Source organism: Narcine bancroftii, chromosome 14, assembly GCF_036971445.1.
Source record: "Narcine bancroftii isolate sNarBan1 chromosome 14, sNarBan1.hap1, whole genome shotgun sequence".
Classification (NCBI taxonomy): domain Eukaryota; kingdom Metazoa; phylum Chordata; class Chondrichthyes; order Torpediniformes; family Narcinidae; genus Narcine; species Narcine bancroftii.
The window spans coordinates 61,037,915-61,053,966 of NC_091482.1; the positions used below are offsets into that span (position 1 = coordinate 61,037,915).

Consider the following 16,052-nt stretch of genomic DNA (forward strand, 5'->3'; position numbering starts at 1 on the left):
CAGGGGTATTGATGACCCACACATGACCATGGTACAGCAGATCAGCACACTTTCTGCCCACATCTGTAGAAAACTTGCCAGGGTTTCCGATGTCATACCAAACCTCTGCAAACTCCTGACGAAGTAGAGGCACTGACGTGCTCTCTTCACTACACCATTAGTGTCTTGGGTTGAGGAAAGATCGTTCGAGAGTGACTCTCAAGAACTTAAATTTGCTCACCTACTCCACCTCTGATCCCCTAATGATTACTGTGTCATACACCTCTGGTTTTCCCTTCCTGATCAACAGTCAGCTCCTTGGTCTTGGTGACATTGAATGTGAGGTTGTTATTGGTACACCATTCAGCCAAAATTTTTAATTTTCCTCGTATACTGACTCATTGTCCCTTTTTATACAACCCATTACCGTGTTATCATAAGTGAATTTGTAAACAATGTTGTTATTGTACCGAGCCACACAGTCATAGGGGTATATCCAGTAGAGCAGGGGGTTAAGAATGCAGCCCTGTGGTGCTCCTCAATGATTGTGGTCTGCAGATGAATAAATCTGGGATCCATTTACACAGTGGAGTATTGAGGCCCATGTCTTGGAGTTTGCTGATCAATTTTGAGGGGATGATGGTGTGAATGCTGAACTGTAGTTGATAAAGAACATCCTGATGTATTCATCTTTGCTATCCAGGTGTTCTATGGCTTTGTGTGGAGCCAGTGAGATGGCATCCACTGTTGCCTACCTATGGCTCCGGTAGGCAAATTGGAATGGATCCATGTTGCTGCTCAGACAGGAGCTGCTATGTTTCAACGCCAGCCTTTCAAAATACTTCCTCACTGTGGATGTGAGTGCCACTAGTTGGTAGTCATTTAGGCAGGAACCACACCCTTCTTGGGCACTGATATGATGAAGCCCTATTTGAAACAAGTGGGTACCATGCCCTGCCAGAATGAGATGCTGAACATATCTGTGAATACATTGGTAAATTGGTCAGCACAGGTTTTTAATTCTTAGCTGGGTTCTCTGTTCGGAACACATGCTTTCCTTGGATTTACTTTCCTGAAGGCAGTTCACACGGCATCTTTGGATATGGACAGGAGAGTTCTTCCTTGTTCCTGTGGTCAAATCGGGCGTAGAAGGCATTAAGTTCATCTGGAAATGAAGCTTTGTGTCTTCTACTGCTCCAGATTTGGTTTTGTAGCACAGTCAGCATGTTAACATGAGGTAGGAAGCATGGAGGGGGTGGGGTCATGTATTCCTTGTGATTGGTTCTTGATGAGACAGAATGAAGGTCCTTGGAATGGAAGTTTAACTTATTGAAAACTGCCACTTTAGCAAAGTATTGAAAACAAGAGCAGTCCCAACACTGTGCTCTTTTTAGAGGATAGAATGGAATTGGAAGAAAATAATGTTAAATCTGTATTGAAACACAGAATACTGCACGCACTCCTGGGTGCCATATTATGACTATTTCAAGGCACTGCTAAAGCTGAGGAGGATGTATGATGGTGAGATCATAAATGCAAAGATAGAGTCCTTGAGTTCTACAGCACAGAAACAAGCCAAGCCCATTTGTCTGCATGAGGCCCATATCACTCTAAACCTTTCCTATCCATGTATTTGTCTAAATGTGTTACAATTGAAAATGAAAATGTTTGCTGTTATAGGCATTGAAATTCTTATTTTCTGCAATTGTCACTTCCTCTGGCAGCTCATTCCACACACGCACCACCCTCTGTGTGAAGAAGGTGCCCCTAGAATCTTTCCCTCCTCATCTTAAATCTGTTCCCTAAGATTTAGATTTCCCTTGAGAAATGCCTTTGACTATTTACCTTATCCATGCTCCCTCATGAATTTGTTCACCTCTATAATGTCACCCCTCAGCATCCTACGCTCCAGGGAGAACTATCCCAGCCTCTTCAGTTCCTCCTTATAATTCAAGCACTCCAGTCCTGGTAACATTCTCTGCACCTTTGCTAGTTTAATGATCTCTTATTACTTTGAGCTGGGTGACCAGAACTATACAAAATACTACAATTTTGGTATCACCAAAATTTCATAATAAAACTCCCTACTTTTGTACTCAATAATTGGTAAATTTTTGGAAAAAATGAATAGGCGTTTGACTCAATAGATCTTTATAAATGAATGATTTTTATTTGACTAGATTTGTGTGTTTCTATGAGTGAACTAGAAGCCATGTGCCAGTGTGTGTATATTGTTAGGTCTGCTTTGTTCATGAATGAGTGAGTCAAACACCAGACTGAGTCGAAATCAAGGTTCTTTGTTCTTTATTGCCGGATTGTAACACTTGCAACTAACAGTGTTAGTTGGAGAAGGCGCATTCTGCCGGTATCAGCAAGTGGTGTTTTTTTTATACCTCAGGATTCTTCTTTCTTTGGCTTGGCTTCGCGGACGAAGATTTATGGAGGGGGTAAAAAGTCCACGTCAGCTGCAGGCTCGTTTGTGGCTGACCAGTCCGATGCGGGACAGGCAGACACGATTGCAGCGGTTGCAAGGGAAAATTGGTTGGTTGGGGTTGGGTGTTGGGTTTTTCCTCCTTTGCCTTTTGTCAGTGAGGTGGGCTCTGCGGTCTTCTTCAAAGGAGGCTGCTGCCCGCCAAACTGTGAGGCGCCAAGATGCACGGTTTGAGGCGTTATCAGCCCACTGGCGGTGGTCAATGTGGCAGGCACCAAGAGATTTCTTTAGGCAGTCCTTGTACCTTTTCTTTGGTGCACCTCTGTCACGGTGGCCAGTGGAGAGCTCGCCATATAATACGATCTTGGGAAGGCGATGGTCCTCCATTCTGGAGACGTGACCCACCCAGCGCAGCTGGATCTTCAGCAGCGTGGACTCGATGCTGTCGACCTCTGCCATCTCGAGTACCTCGACGTTAGGGGTGTGAGCGCGCCAATGGATGTTGAGGATGGAGCGGAGACAACGCTGGTGGAAGCGTTCTAGGAGCCGTAGGTGGTGCCGGTAGAGGACCCATGATTCGGAGCCGAACAGGAGTGTGGGTATGACAATGGCTCTGTATACACTTATCTTTGTGAGGTTTTTCAGTTGGTTGTTTTTCCAGACTCTTTTGTGTAGTCTTCCAAAGGCGCTATTTGCCTTGGCGAGTCTGTTGTCTATCTCATTGTCGATCCTTGCATCTGATGAAATGGTGCAGCCGAGATAGGTAAACTGGTTGACCGTTTTGAGTTTTGTGTGCCCGATGGAGATGTGGGGGGGCTGGTAGTCATGGTGGGGAGCTGGCTGATGGAGGACCTATGGAGGACTGAGGTCCTCCATCAGCCACCTCAGGATACGTACTTAGTAAATTATCATACCATGACATTGTCCAATGAATAAACTGTTGCTATCCTTCTCTGTTAGTCTGCTGTACATCATTCTTGTTAGTGCAAAGCTTATCTTGAGTGTACAAGGTCACATCTGCATTCTGTTACTCCTTAGTACTGGGTGACTCCTTCTCCGGTCCCATCTCATGATGTTTTTACCTTACAATATGCAGAGGGAGAAGTGGCTCGTGAATAGTAAAGAGAGAATGGATAGCTGGCAACCATGCATGGGGGCAGGGAGAGAGAAGCTCGTTGAGATATTTAGATGGAGCAAGACAGGAGGAGTCTTGAGCAAATCATATGGATGGATTGTTTGCATACTATATATGTTTTGTAATCCTAGCTGAGTTCCTGTGAGAGTTTGTGCAATGATCTTGTCAGCTACCTTGATAAGATTTTTTTTTATTTTGAAAGGGATTGTTGTGCAGTATGACATTACAGCTATTAAATATAATTATGGGAAATTATATTCACACAATAATTCTCCATAAACCTTTACTCCCAATATGTCCTTATTGCTATACTTGATTGGCAACAGATTTGGACTGCATAAGCCAGGAGAATGTTGATAGTTTTGTGTTCATTCAAGGGGTGGGGCTTCACAGCTGAACCATCCCTAATCACCCTTGGGAGGTGCCTTCTTTCTTTTTGTAATTCTTTATTTATCGCATTGTGAACCATATCAACCAATATATTTATAAATGCATCTCTTCAAATATTCACAGTGACATTTTCTCTTTTTTTCTCCCTTCCCACCCCCCTCCAAAAACAGTAAATATTGAACATATAAAATAACAATAAAACAATATCTTTATACAAAAGGAATACAAACAAAAAAGATGTATCATCTACTTATACACATTAAATCTGATCGTGTTTATCTTCTTATCATTTTAGGTGGTGGTGGTCCTAGGCCTGCTCTTTCTGTTATGTTCCAAATATGGTTCCCAAGTTTTTTCAAACATTGTAACTTTGTCTTTTAAATTATATTTGATATTTTTTTCCAATGGGATACACTTAAACTTGGTTATATATTCCGTTAATGTTTATAATCATATAGTCCAACGTGGCCATCTTATATCTTTATTTTCACTTCTTTTCCGCCTCTTCACCACCTCCATCCCCCTTTTTTCCATTACTGTTTATTAAGTTTTCCTTTTTAATCTCAATATGTGACAATGCACTTAAGACATGAAATACCCAACAATCCCCACAAGCAATAACCCTTTAACCCCAAATGAACCTCTCCTCCTTGGATTGCCCCTTGTCCCTTGACAGCAACCACAACTCCCCTTTCCATTCGGTTTGCGAACTTACTCGCAAGTGTCAACCGATTTTGCAGTGATCATTATTCTCCTCCCCCAGCCCTCCCTAGAGAACACTATTTTCCTATACATATAACAAAGCTCTCTTTTTCCCCCTTCTTACCCTTCTCTTATCCATCTCTAAATCTTTATATATACATTATCTTTAGTTTATATTTTTATATTTTTGTTTATTTTCTTGCCAGTCTTCCTTCTTGTCACTCCTCCTCCTCTCTTCTCCTGTCCTGCAAATGCTCAGCAAATTCTTGGGCTTTCTTTGGGTCCAAGAACAGTCTATTTCCGTTCCCCAGGAATAAATACTTTGAGTACTGCTGGATGTCTTAATATAAAGTTATAACCTTTCTTCCATAAGATTGTTTTCGCCATGTTGAATTCCTTCCTCTTCTTTAAAGGTTTGAAGCTTATGTCCGGGTAAAAAAATATTTTTTCTCCCTTGTATTCCAACGGCTTATTGTCTTCTCTAACCTTCTTTCTTTCCTGCTCCAGTATGTTTTCTCTTGTCATATATCTTAGAAGTTTTACCATTATGGTTTTTGATGTGGTGGCAGTTTCGGTACTAGTGCTCTATGCGCCCTTTCAATTTAAATTTCTTCATGTGAATCTGTTGTTCCCAGACCTTTGGGATCCATCCTTTTATAAATTCCTTCATATCTGACCCTTCTTTACCTTCTCTCAGGCCAACTTTTTATGTTGTTTCACCTACTGTAGTTTTCCAATACGTCAATTTTTTGTGACAGGGAGGAGTCACGTATTGGAGTAGTGGCCGGTCGGGGAACTCCAGCCCTCTCCAGAAAAGTAAAAAAAAAGACAGTGAAAAAACAAAGGCACAAACACAAAAACCAAAATAAAGTGAAAGTAAAGGTGTGGAGAAAATGGCAGCGAAGAAAGAAAAGCCAAAAGCAACGGGAAGAAGAGAAGAAGAAAACACGTTGGAAGAAGAAGGTGAAGGCCTTACCTGTACGAGGAGGTCCGCTGTGGAGAGAGAAGCCCGCTCCCTAAGGTCAGTTGAAGCCCCGAACTCAGGACTACAAAAATGGCTCACGGAGCCAAACAAAAGTGCGCAACCGCGCATGCGCAAGACAAAAATAACACTGATGGGAGGGGGGACCAGCTGAGGAGTCGATCTCCGCAGCTGAAATTGACAACCACAACAAAGCAGCAAGAGGAAAACACAGAAAATAACGAGAACAAGGAAGAAGAGAGTAGAAAGAAATCAAAGAAACAACAGATGACCAACCCAGATGAAGAAGACCAGCATCAAGACACTTCTAGTAAAAATAAGAAGACCAAAAATACCCAACAAAATAAAACAAACAAACCAACAAGAAAACCAGAAGAGACAGAGGTAAAGGACATGGATCCTGGAGTGGACTTAGAAGAAGAGGAAGAACACAGAGAAATGGAAGATGAAGGGAAGGGCAAGACAATGGATATTTTTTTTAAAGAATACATGGAATCAGTAAAGGAATGGCAATCACAAGAATTCAGTGAAATAAAAAGAAGAATAAAAAGTACAGAAGAAAAAATGAATAGATTAGAGATCATCATGTCAGATATAGGAAAAAGAGTGGACAAGGTGGAAGAATGAGAAACAGCCATAGAAATGGAAGTAGATGACTTAAAAAAGAAATTAGAAGAATCTGATTAAAAAAAAAAGTTAAATAGACACAAGAGCTGTTAGCTCAGAAGATAGATATAATGGAAAATTATAATAGAAGAAACAATATAAAGATAGTGGGCCTTAAGGAAGATGAAGAAGGCAAGAATATGAGAGAATTTATAAAAGAATGGATCCCCAGGGTCCTAGGAAGACCAGAATTACAGGAAGAAATGGAAATAGAAAGGGCACACAGAACATTAGCCCCTAAACCACAACTACAACAAAAACCAAGATCTATTCTAGTAAAATTCCTAAGATATACAACAAGAGAAAATATATTAGAGAAAGCAATGAGGAAAATAAGAGAAGACAAAAAACCACTGGAACACAAAGGTCAAAAGATATTTTTCTATCCAGATATAAGTTTTGAACTCCTGAAGAAGAGGAAGGAGTTTAATACAGCAAAAACGATCCTATGGAAAAAAGGATATAAATTTATGCTAAAGTATCCAGCGGTACTTAAAATAGTTATTCCAGGGCAGCAAAACAGACTATTCTTAGATCCGGAGGAAGCACGAATATTTGCAGAACAACTACAAAACAGACAGAGAGATGAAGACATGTAACGAGAACAAGAATGACCACAAACTATATGTATGTGTGTATGTAGGTATATATACATACGGGAAACAAAGGGAAGAAAGGAAGTATGGGGGGAATTAAGAGAGTGACCTTTGTTATATATGAAGAATTATGGTCACTGCAAAATCAGTTGACGCTTGCGAGTGAATTCGCAAATCCAAATGGAGAGGGGAGATGTGGTTGCCCGACAAGGGACAAAGGGCAACTCAGGAAGGGGAGGGGATAGTGGGGTTAAAAGAATTTTAGATAGGAGAATAATGGAAATATTTTATGTTTTAGAAATGTTGTCTTATAATGTGTTCAAAAAAAGAAAGCAGAAATGGATAAGAAGGAAAGGTGATGATGAGGAAACGGAAAGGAAAGATAAACAAAGTATGAAATGGCTATGTTGAACTATGACTTTAAATATTAATGGAATACATAACCAAATCAAAAGGAAGAAACTTAAATTTACTGAAAAAAAGAAAAAATTGATATAGCATTCGTACAAGAAACACAGTTAACTGAAGTGGAACACAAGAAATTAAAGAGAGATTGGATAGGACATGTAACAGCAGCATCATATAATTCAAAAGCTAGAGGAGTAGCTATATTAATCAGTAAAAATGTACCAATCAAAATAGAAGAGGAAATAATAGATCCAGCAGGGAGATATGTAATGATAAAGTGTCAGATATATTCAGAATTTTGGAATTTACTCAATGTATATTCACCTAATGAAGAATATCAAAAATTTATGCAAGATATCTTTTTGAAGATAGCAGACATGCAAGGGAACATACTAATAGGAGGGGATTTCAACCTTGATTTGGATTCAAACATGGATAAAACTGGGAAAAAAATTAACAGAAAGAACAAAGTAACCAAATTTATAATTAAATCGATGCAAGAAATGCAACTTTTGGATATATGGAGGAAACAACACCCAAAGGAAAAGGAATATTCATATTATTCGGGTAGACATAAAGCATACTCAAGAATAGACCTATTCATGTTATCAGCTCGCATGCAAGAGAGAGTTAGGAAAATGGAATATAAAGCTAGACTATTATCGGACCACTCACCCCTGTTATTGACAATAGAGTTAGAGGACAACCCACCAAGAATGTATAGATGGAGATTAAATCCATGCTACTTAAAAGGCAGGATTTTAGAGAATTAATTGAACGACAAATTAAAATGTACTTTGAAATAAATACGGAATCAGTGAAAGATAAGTTTATACTATGGGACGCAATGAAAGCGTTCATCAGAGGGCAAATAATAAGTTATGTAACCAAGATGAAGAAGGACTACAATCCGGAAACAGCAGTTGGAAAGGGAAATAGCAAATATAGAAAAAGAATTAGCAATGAAGGTAGACACAACTAAAAGAAGAGAATTGGCAGATAAAAAAATAAAATATGAAACACTACAAACATATAAGGTGGAGAAGAACATAATGAAGACAAACAGAAATATTATGAACTAGGAGAAAAACGCACAAAATTCTGGCGTGGCAGCTTAAGACAGAACAAACTAAAAGAATGGTATTGGCATTAAGGAAAAAAGACAAGCAAATCACATATAATCCAACGGAGATTAATTTTTTGTGACAATAAATCTTTTGCTCTTCCAACTTCTCTTTTAAATCATTTATCTTCATTTCTACAGCAGCTTCTCATTCATCCACATTTTCTACTCTTTTCCCTATTTCAGTCATGACCAACTCTAAGCTTTGCATTCTGTCTTCAGCTCTTTTCAATTTTCTTTTGATTGAACGATAGCCATTCTTTTAATTACCTAATTTGTTCTTCAAAAAAGGCTTTATCTAAATTTTGTCCTTCTATTTTGCCTTCTTTCTTTTGAAATTCTTGGTCTTCCTCCTCTTCTTCTGTGTATTATCTATGTCTGTGTCATCTTCTTCTCTGTATCTGTGTATCTTCATCCTTCTCTGGTGAGTTGCTTCTGTATCCTTGCTGGGCCTCCAGCTACTGTGTCTCCCGGTGCTGGGCCCCCTGCTGCAGGCCAGCCTGCTGCTGGGCCTCCTGCCACAGGTCGTTCCCCTGCCGGTTGCCCCATTGCCGCTCACCCTCTTCCAGCCCTTCATTCTCTTTCTCACCATTCTTCTTCTTTCTTGCTTACTTCCCCCAGCTGAATGCCCCAAAACTGGGCGTCTCTCAGCTGGCCGCTCTGCAGCTGAGTCCCCCTCCCGCTGGTGTTAACCTTTTACTTGTGCACTGTGCACCAACTCTTCGCGCATGCGCAATTGCGCACCTCTTCTTGACTCTGAGAGCCATTTTTGAAGTCCGCCGGTCGGGAGGACACCACTCCTCTGGGGACTCACCAACACTGGAGATCAGCCGCTCCTGTCCACAGTGGCTCTCTGCTCCAACGTGCACGTAAGGCCTTTCTTCTCCAGTGATTTTTTTCTTCTTCCCTTTTCTCTGTTATTCTTTTTTTCTTTTGGGTGCCATCTTCTGTCTCTTCTCTGTAACTTTATTTTTCTCTTCCTGTATTTTATGTTTATTGAGCTCTTTTTTCAAATTTTTTTTTTCTTTTCTCTGGAGGGGGCTGGTTCCACTCAACCAGCCACTACTCCATCACGTGACTCCTCCAGGAGATGCCTTCTTGAACCACTGTAGTGGTTCCTGAGGTACAGATGACAGATGTCAGGGAGTTCCAAAGATGGGGACCAAACTTGGCCCCACCTGAAATTAATGAGATGGAACAAACAATTTGACTGGGGAACACACCTACATTTGTATCTAAAATGTACTTTTTTTCTCCAAAAAAACTGCAAAACCAGGTTTACAGAGGTCGAGAGATGGGAATCAGATTTAGGAGTTGCAATAATGGAAAGATGCTAGTCTGATTGGTGTTTGGGTAGCATGACGTCAATTATAAATGCAAGATATAGATTAATACAATGCATTTTCTACACCAATTATACCTTACACCACAGAAATTACATAAATCAAAATCGGAAATACCGGAGATGTGTTTTAGATTAGAAATAGGAACGTTTGTACATGCTTTGTGGTTGTGTGAAATTGAGGCCTTTCTGGCAGGATATTACTGAAATACTAACAGAGGTGGCCTTCGTGGACAGCTTAGAGCTTTATCTTCAGGTAATTTTATTGAAATAAGTAATAAACTAAATTCCAAATTTCATGTTAAAATAGCTTTAGCTGTGGCTAAGAAATGTATTGTGATTACTTGCAAATCTTGAGGTGTCCTGGAATGTGTCCACTACCTTTTGACACTACCTTACGCTCAGGAGTACTGGTGTTCCTATATGAGACCGATGCAGCCAGTCAGCACACTTTCTACCACACCTCTGTAGAAATTTGCCAGGGTTTCTGATGTCACATCAAACCTCTGCAAACTCCTGAGGAAGTAGAGGCGTTGACGTGCTTTCTTCACGATGCCATTGGTGTGTTGGATCCAGGAAAGATCCTCTAAGATGGTGACTCCCAGGAACCTAAATTTGGTCACCCTCTCCACCTCTGATTCCCCCACTGATCACTGGATTGTATACCTCTGGCTTTCCTGAAGTCAGCAATCAACTCCTTAGTTTTGGTGATATTGAGTCCAAGGTTATTGTTGAGGGTGGTGTGTGGCCTGCAGGTTCCCCTCCCAATTTACACATTATCCTGTTTTCAACTATAATGGGATAAGTCTTCAGGCTCTTTCACCAGCAGCAGTTAGTGCCTTGACCAGACAACTGCAGCAGATCAAGAGGTTGCCCATCCCACCTTCTAGGATTATTAGGGATGAGTGCGAAAAGGGAGAGGAAATCGTTACAACTGCTGAAAATCTGCGGAAGATGCCAGCAATAGTGGACAGGTCAGGCAGCATCTGAGAAAGCAGGTGGGACGGTCAGTATATCAGGATGTGACCCTGCATCAGTCAATGTTAGTAAACCCCAGATCCTGAAAATGAAACAACAAAAACTTATGTGAACCAGTGCATCATTGGTCAAAACAAGTTCTGAATGTTTAAGATGTTTATGTACAGCACAGAATTGGACCTTTCAGGTGTCCATGTCCATGTTCATACCATTGGGTTTGTTCATCTTCACTCATCCCCTTTGCCTGCATTGGTTCTGTATCCTTCTCAGCCTGCCTGTCCAGGTGCCTCTTGAACACTGTTGATTGTATCTGATTCCACACTTTCTCTGGCAGTGAGCTCTAGATATCAATCTCTAATTGACTGTTAATAAACTGATGATTATTTGCAGCTTGTCAGACATCATAAAATTGATTGGAGTTCCAGTTCCACTTGTTAATCAATTACTTTACCTGATGGTGTTTGCATAGGTGCATTGCATTCTGCAAGAAGTGGTCATGGGAGGAATGGTTCTGGAGACCAACATGAACGAGATTGTGTCACAGGTCGAGGCCCAGACGAAACTGGAAAAGGCAGAGGTAAGACATTGTGCACATGAATCTGTGCTTGGTGTGTGGAAATGCAATTCAATTCGTAGTTCTGTGGAATATTGGATATAACTTGATGGTAGAATCTTTGTAGAATTTGGTACCTTGACTTTGCGTACCAGAGTTCAGCCAAAGAATTGTTTCTTGTTCCTCATTACAAGATGTGGGCTAGGTGAGTATTTATTGGCCATAAATGGCATGACTGTTATTTTATCTTGGTCTCCTTTTTATCAGGAAAAAAAAACATAGTATTGCTCGAACTTGTGCAGATGTTCTTATATATGATGCAGACATATTTCATTACAAAGTAGTTCAGACAGCAGAGGCTGGTGCTCCCCTTATTTTGAGACCGTAACCACTGGTTTACAATTTTCAACCAAGGGGAACACCCTCCCAGTACCTACACACTGAGACCTCCAAGAATTTTGTATGTCTTTTTTTTTTGGTGCTTACACACTGAGACCTCCAAGAATTTTGTATGTCTTTTTTTGGTGCTTTCTGCTTCCATCAGTTATTGAATAGGCCAATACTGGATCTACCTCTATCATGAGGACTGCCTGCAGGAAGACCCACCTGCTAATCCCTCTCTTTCCATTCTCTTCCCGTCTTGTGGAAGAGTTACATGTTTGCTTTTAACAATTGAACAAGCTAGTAAAGTGTTGACGTTTCATGGGTATTCGGCTTCCTGGCTGGGCAATGTTAAACTGTCATCTTTTTCTTGCCATTCCAGGCTGGGTTCTCTGCAGCTCCAGCTCGTGCTGTCTCTGCTGTCAAGAACATCAATCTACCAGAGATCCCACGCAACATCAAGGTTTCCAATCTATCGCCATTTGTATAAACCGGCATGTTGTGTCAATGCTACCCTGTCATTCACTGCACTTCCCCAGATCCCAGCTGACGACCAGAAGATCACTATATACCAGAAGACTTGACAGTGTTTGCTTCAGAGACCACCCTGTAACATATCCAAATTAATGGCACAGAGTCTGTTGTGTCGAGAACCTGCCATATTGTGCAGGATCCACACCAGAAATTATTGAAAATCCGAGAGCTGGAGGTGTTGGAAATCCAAAATAAAAATTGAAAATGCTTCAGACTCTTCAGGTCAGGCAGAATCTGTGGAGAGAGAACGAGAATTAACTTTCTGTTGATGACCTGTCAGCAGGAAAAACACTTGGTCTCCATGTGACCAAAACTTCCTCTTTACTCCTTCAGTTTCAAACTTGTTTATTTTTTTAAAAAATCTCAAATCATTCCAGATTATGAAATCCAATTATTTGTAAAGTTGGTGGGAGGAGTTGCTGTAGAATATTCTTTATCATTCTTCCATATAATCTAATCTCCATCTAGTATAATCTAATCTCCATCTAGTTAAAATGTTGTTCAACAAAACAAATTTTAATAAAAGAAATTTTAAACCCCCCATTTTTTGGGACATTAGCCTTGCCTGGAGAAATTCCTGGCAATTCCTATTAACCATGAATCTGTGGATTGAATCTGGCACCTAAACATCTGGACTAATAATAACCCATTAAACCCACTTCTTCATGGTGTTAAAACTATAGCTTTGTTCTTTAAAACTCAATGTTCTAATGATCTTAATCTCAAGTCTTAGTACAGTGTTATTCCAGGACCTTGATTTTTCAACGCACATCACTATACTCAATCAGATGGGAGATAATGGGTCTTCCTGCAGGAAGTCCTCTTGATAGAGGTAGATCCAATATTGGCCTGGCCATTCTCAATACGTGGTCAGGATTGAATGGAAGTCAGACAAGATTGACTAGAGATTTTACATAGGCTAACAAACCTAACTCGCACACCTTTGGGATGTTGGGAGGAACCCATGTGATCACAGTGAGAATGTGCAAACTCCACATAGACAGCAAAAGAGGTTAGGATTGAACATGGGTGCTGTACCACTCTCCAGCCCATTGATAGCATGAGGAATTCAGGAAAATGACAGCCATCGCATCCACTATTGGCAGATCTCTCATCATCAGTTATCTGGATGCAGGTGAACAAACCTTGTGCTTTTTCCCTTGAATTCTTCATCTTCACTGGATTCCTGTCTGGAAGCTACTGGCGCCTAGCCTGTAAAGATGGAACCAAAGTACTTCACTGCTCTCAAAATGAATGGGACCATTTCTGACTGCAAGGAATTCACTTTTTTTTTGGTGCATTTGTGGAAGCTTTTTATGTTCCCTGCAAGTTTCCTCTTGGACCCTGTCTTAACCATATTCATGATCATCTGCTAACTACTGAACTGCTATCATCAGGTTTGATCTTTTTGAGGCTCTGATTGTCGTCCTTCATGCATTGGCCCTGCATGCCCACTGCCAACCATTCAGTGAACCTCCCAATCTGCTTAGACCTGGAGCTTCATGCATTCTCAATCCAGACGCTGGAATTGAACTGCACTTCGTCACTTTTCATTTTTTTTGAATATTTTATTTATAATTTTAAATTCCAACTGTTGTTAATATCATTATCAACATTATTTACATTTTATATTTGTTAATTCCATACAATCTTCTCATGGAGTTTGTGTTTATTTTTATCCCCTTCACCCCCCAACATTGAACACTTAACACTCAACTAATTATACTTAACCCAATAACCAAAAAACTCACAACAAAGGGTTGAAACTTTTCGACTTGAAAAATTCTGTCATGTTATGCGCAGACGTGATAGAATCTGCAAAATCAAAGTCTGAAGACGTTGGGATTGTAGTGAAAACAAATGCTGGAGGAACTCAGCAGGTCACGCAGTGACCATAGGAGGTAAAGATATATAACTGATGTTTTGGGCTTGAGCCCTTCCTCAAGGAGCCCTCTTCTTAAAGAAGGTCTCGGGCCTGGAATGATGGTGTTATACATTTACCTCCTTGGGATGCTATGTGACACTACATGTTGCATTCAATTTTAGACATACAACACGGTAACAGTCCCTTTCAGCCCAAATACCCCAATTAACTCAACCCCTGTAGTGAACAGTGGGAGGAAACCCACATAGACAAAGCACAGGATGCTTAGTCTTCCCTTGTGGAGCCACAACACAATTAAACACTCCTAGGCCAATACAAGTCAAAGGGAGCCTGTTCAATATTCAAGTTCAAAAAGCCAACCGGTACTGCACTCCAGAAATTCCCTCCCTCCCTCATCTCTCTTTACAGCCCATCTCTCTCCTCAATCTCTACCTGTATCCCCATTTCTTTCTGTCTGCCTTCCCAACTCACTCCCGCCCCGTCTCCCTATCTCTTGCCCCCATCTCCCTCTCTTGTCCCTGTCTCCCTCCCTCCCGCTCCATCTCCCTCTCTCACCCTGTCTCCCTCTCTCTCGCCCTGTATCCCTCCCTCCCTCTCGCCCCCCTCTCAACTCAATTCCCTCTCTCACCCTGTCTCCCCCTCTCTCTTGTCCCATCTCCCCCTTGTTGCGTTTCCCTCCCTCCCTCTCTCATCCCATTTCCCTTACGCTCCCCATTTCTCTCTCTCTCTCTTCCCCTTCTTCCTTAATTTTCTCTTCTTTCCTTAATTTCACCCCCTTTGTCCAATCATTGGTGATTATGGTTTCTCATGTCCTGTGTTTTTACTTGTGTATATTTTAATCATGGTGCCAGTTACTGATAATGCATTTCTTTAGAAGAGTGAATTGTACAAGAAATTTATCGGCAGGGCAGTTTCTTTGTTAGTTCAGTAACCTTACATTATGATTACTGGTCTCAATAGTCTCAGTTAGCTGACCTTAGGTGTGGAAAAAGTTGTTCCCCACAAAGACAACCCTGGGAACATTGCAGAAGGTTCCATATTCCTGACCTTTTACACTCAAGCTGCTTTTACACATCAGAGTAAGTTATCCATTACAATAAACAATTTAGAAATAAATATTTGAGTTTGAAGCCTAATTTTTGGTTGATTGAGGGGTGCTCGTGGGAAATGAGGTAGGGCAAGGGGCTGTGTAGGGTGGGGAGGTTAACCACTGTGTTCTTCACAAATCCTGGACGGCATTGGCAGGATGACCTACTCCACTCCGACCTCATTGTATCAGCTGCTTTGCCTCTTGATGAACTCACAGGCTTACTGTAAATCATACTACCCTGCTCATAGTCCAAAACTACTTGGATCTCTTTGCACTTAGGACCACAACCTTTTCTTCAGCCCCATCTTGCACAAAACCAAAACCTGCTAGTGTCCTTTTATGCCCACTTTCCCTTCTAGTTTAAATCTATCACTCCATTGTATCTATGCTGACCAACCAGTACTCATCTATATTAACTTCATTTCCCAGCAATTGATCCAGAGCCTTGTCTGCCTTGGCCTTTGAGCACTTGAGTACTCCAATGGTGGATGATCTTTAAGGCAGAGATGAATTGATACTTGATCTGCACGGGTGAAAGGTCGATGGACCATGTGGAAGTCCCATTCAGATGAACTCTACTGCTACTAACCTGCAGAGCAGGTCAAGGCAGCCCTTCCTGCGCGAACATGTGGAACAGCTCTTGTCGAGTTTGTATCGGATGTTTTTTTTTTAAATAACATCTAATTCTCCCTCCCAGTGGAGGAAACTATGGCATTTTAATCCTGCTCTGTTGGTTGGAAATTTATCTGATCGGATTGTTGCACAACCTGAAAGGATTTCCAAGATCTGGCACAGAAACGACTGCCACTTATTGAGCATCTTGCACTGAATCAGTACCAGAGCCTGAAGAGGCGCATATCCAAGTTCAGGAACAGCT

The 16,052-nt window shown here is 41.0% G+C and overlaps 1 protein-coding gene across 4 annotated transcripts in view; it reads left to right on the forward strand.

Annotated features, from left to right (window-relative positions):
- The window catches only part of LOC138749666 (AP-3 complex subunit sigma-2), a 356,312-nt gene extending 343,898 nt beyond the window's left edge, over nucleotides 1-12,414 (forward strand). For all 4 annotated transcript variants that reach the window (XM_069911383.1, XM_069911381.1, XM_069911380.1 and 1 more), the window contains exons 5-6: nucleotides 11,202-11,309; nucleotides 12,049-12,414. In XM_069911383.1, coding sequence (XP_069767484.1) covers nucleotides 11,202-11,309; nucleotides 12,049-12,156 — 216 coding nt within the window. In that variant the 3' untranslated portion in view covers nucleotides 12,157-12,414. The remainder of the gene's footprint in view (nucleotides 1-11,201; nucleotides 11,310-12,048) is intronic.
- Nucleotides 12,415-16,052: the final 3,638 nt, after the last annotated feature.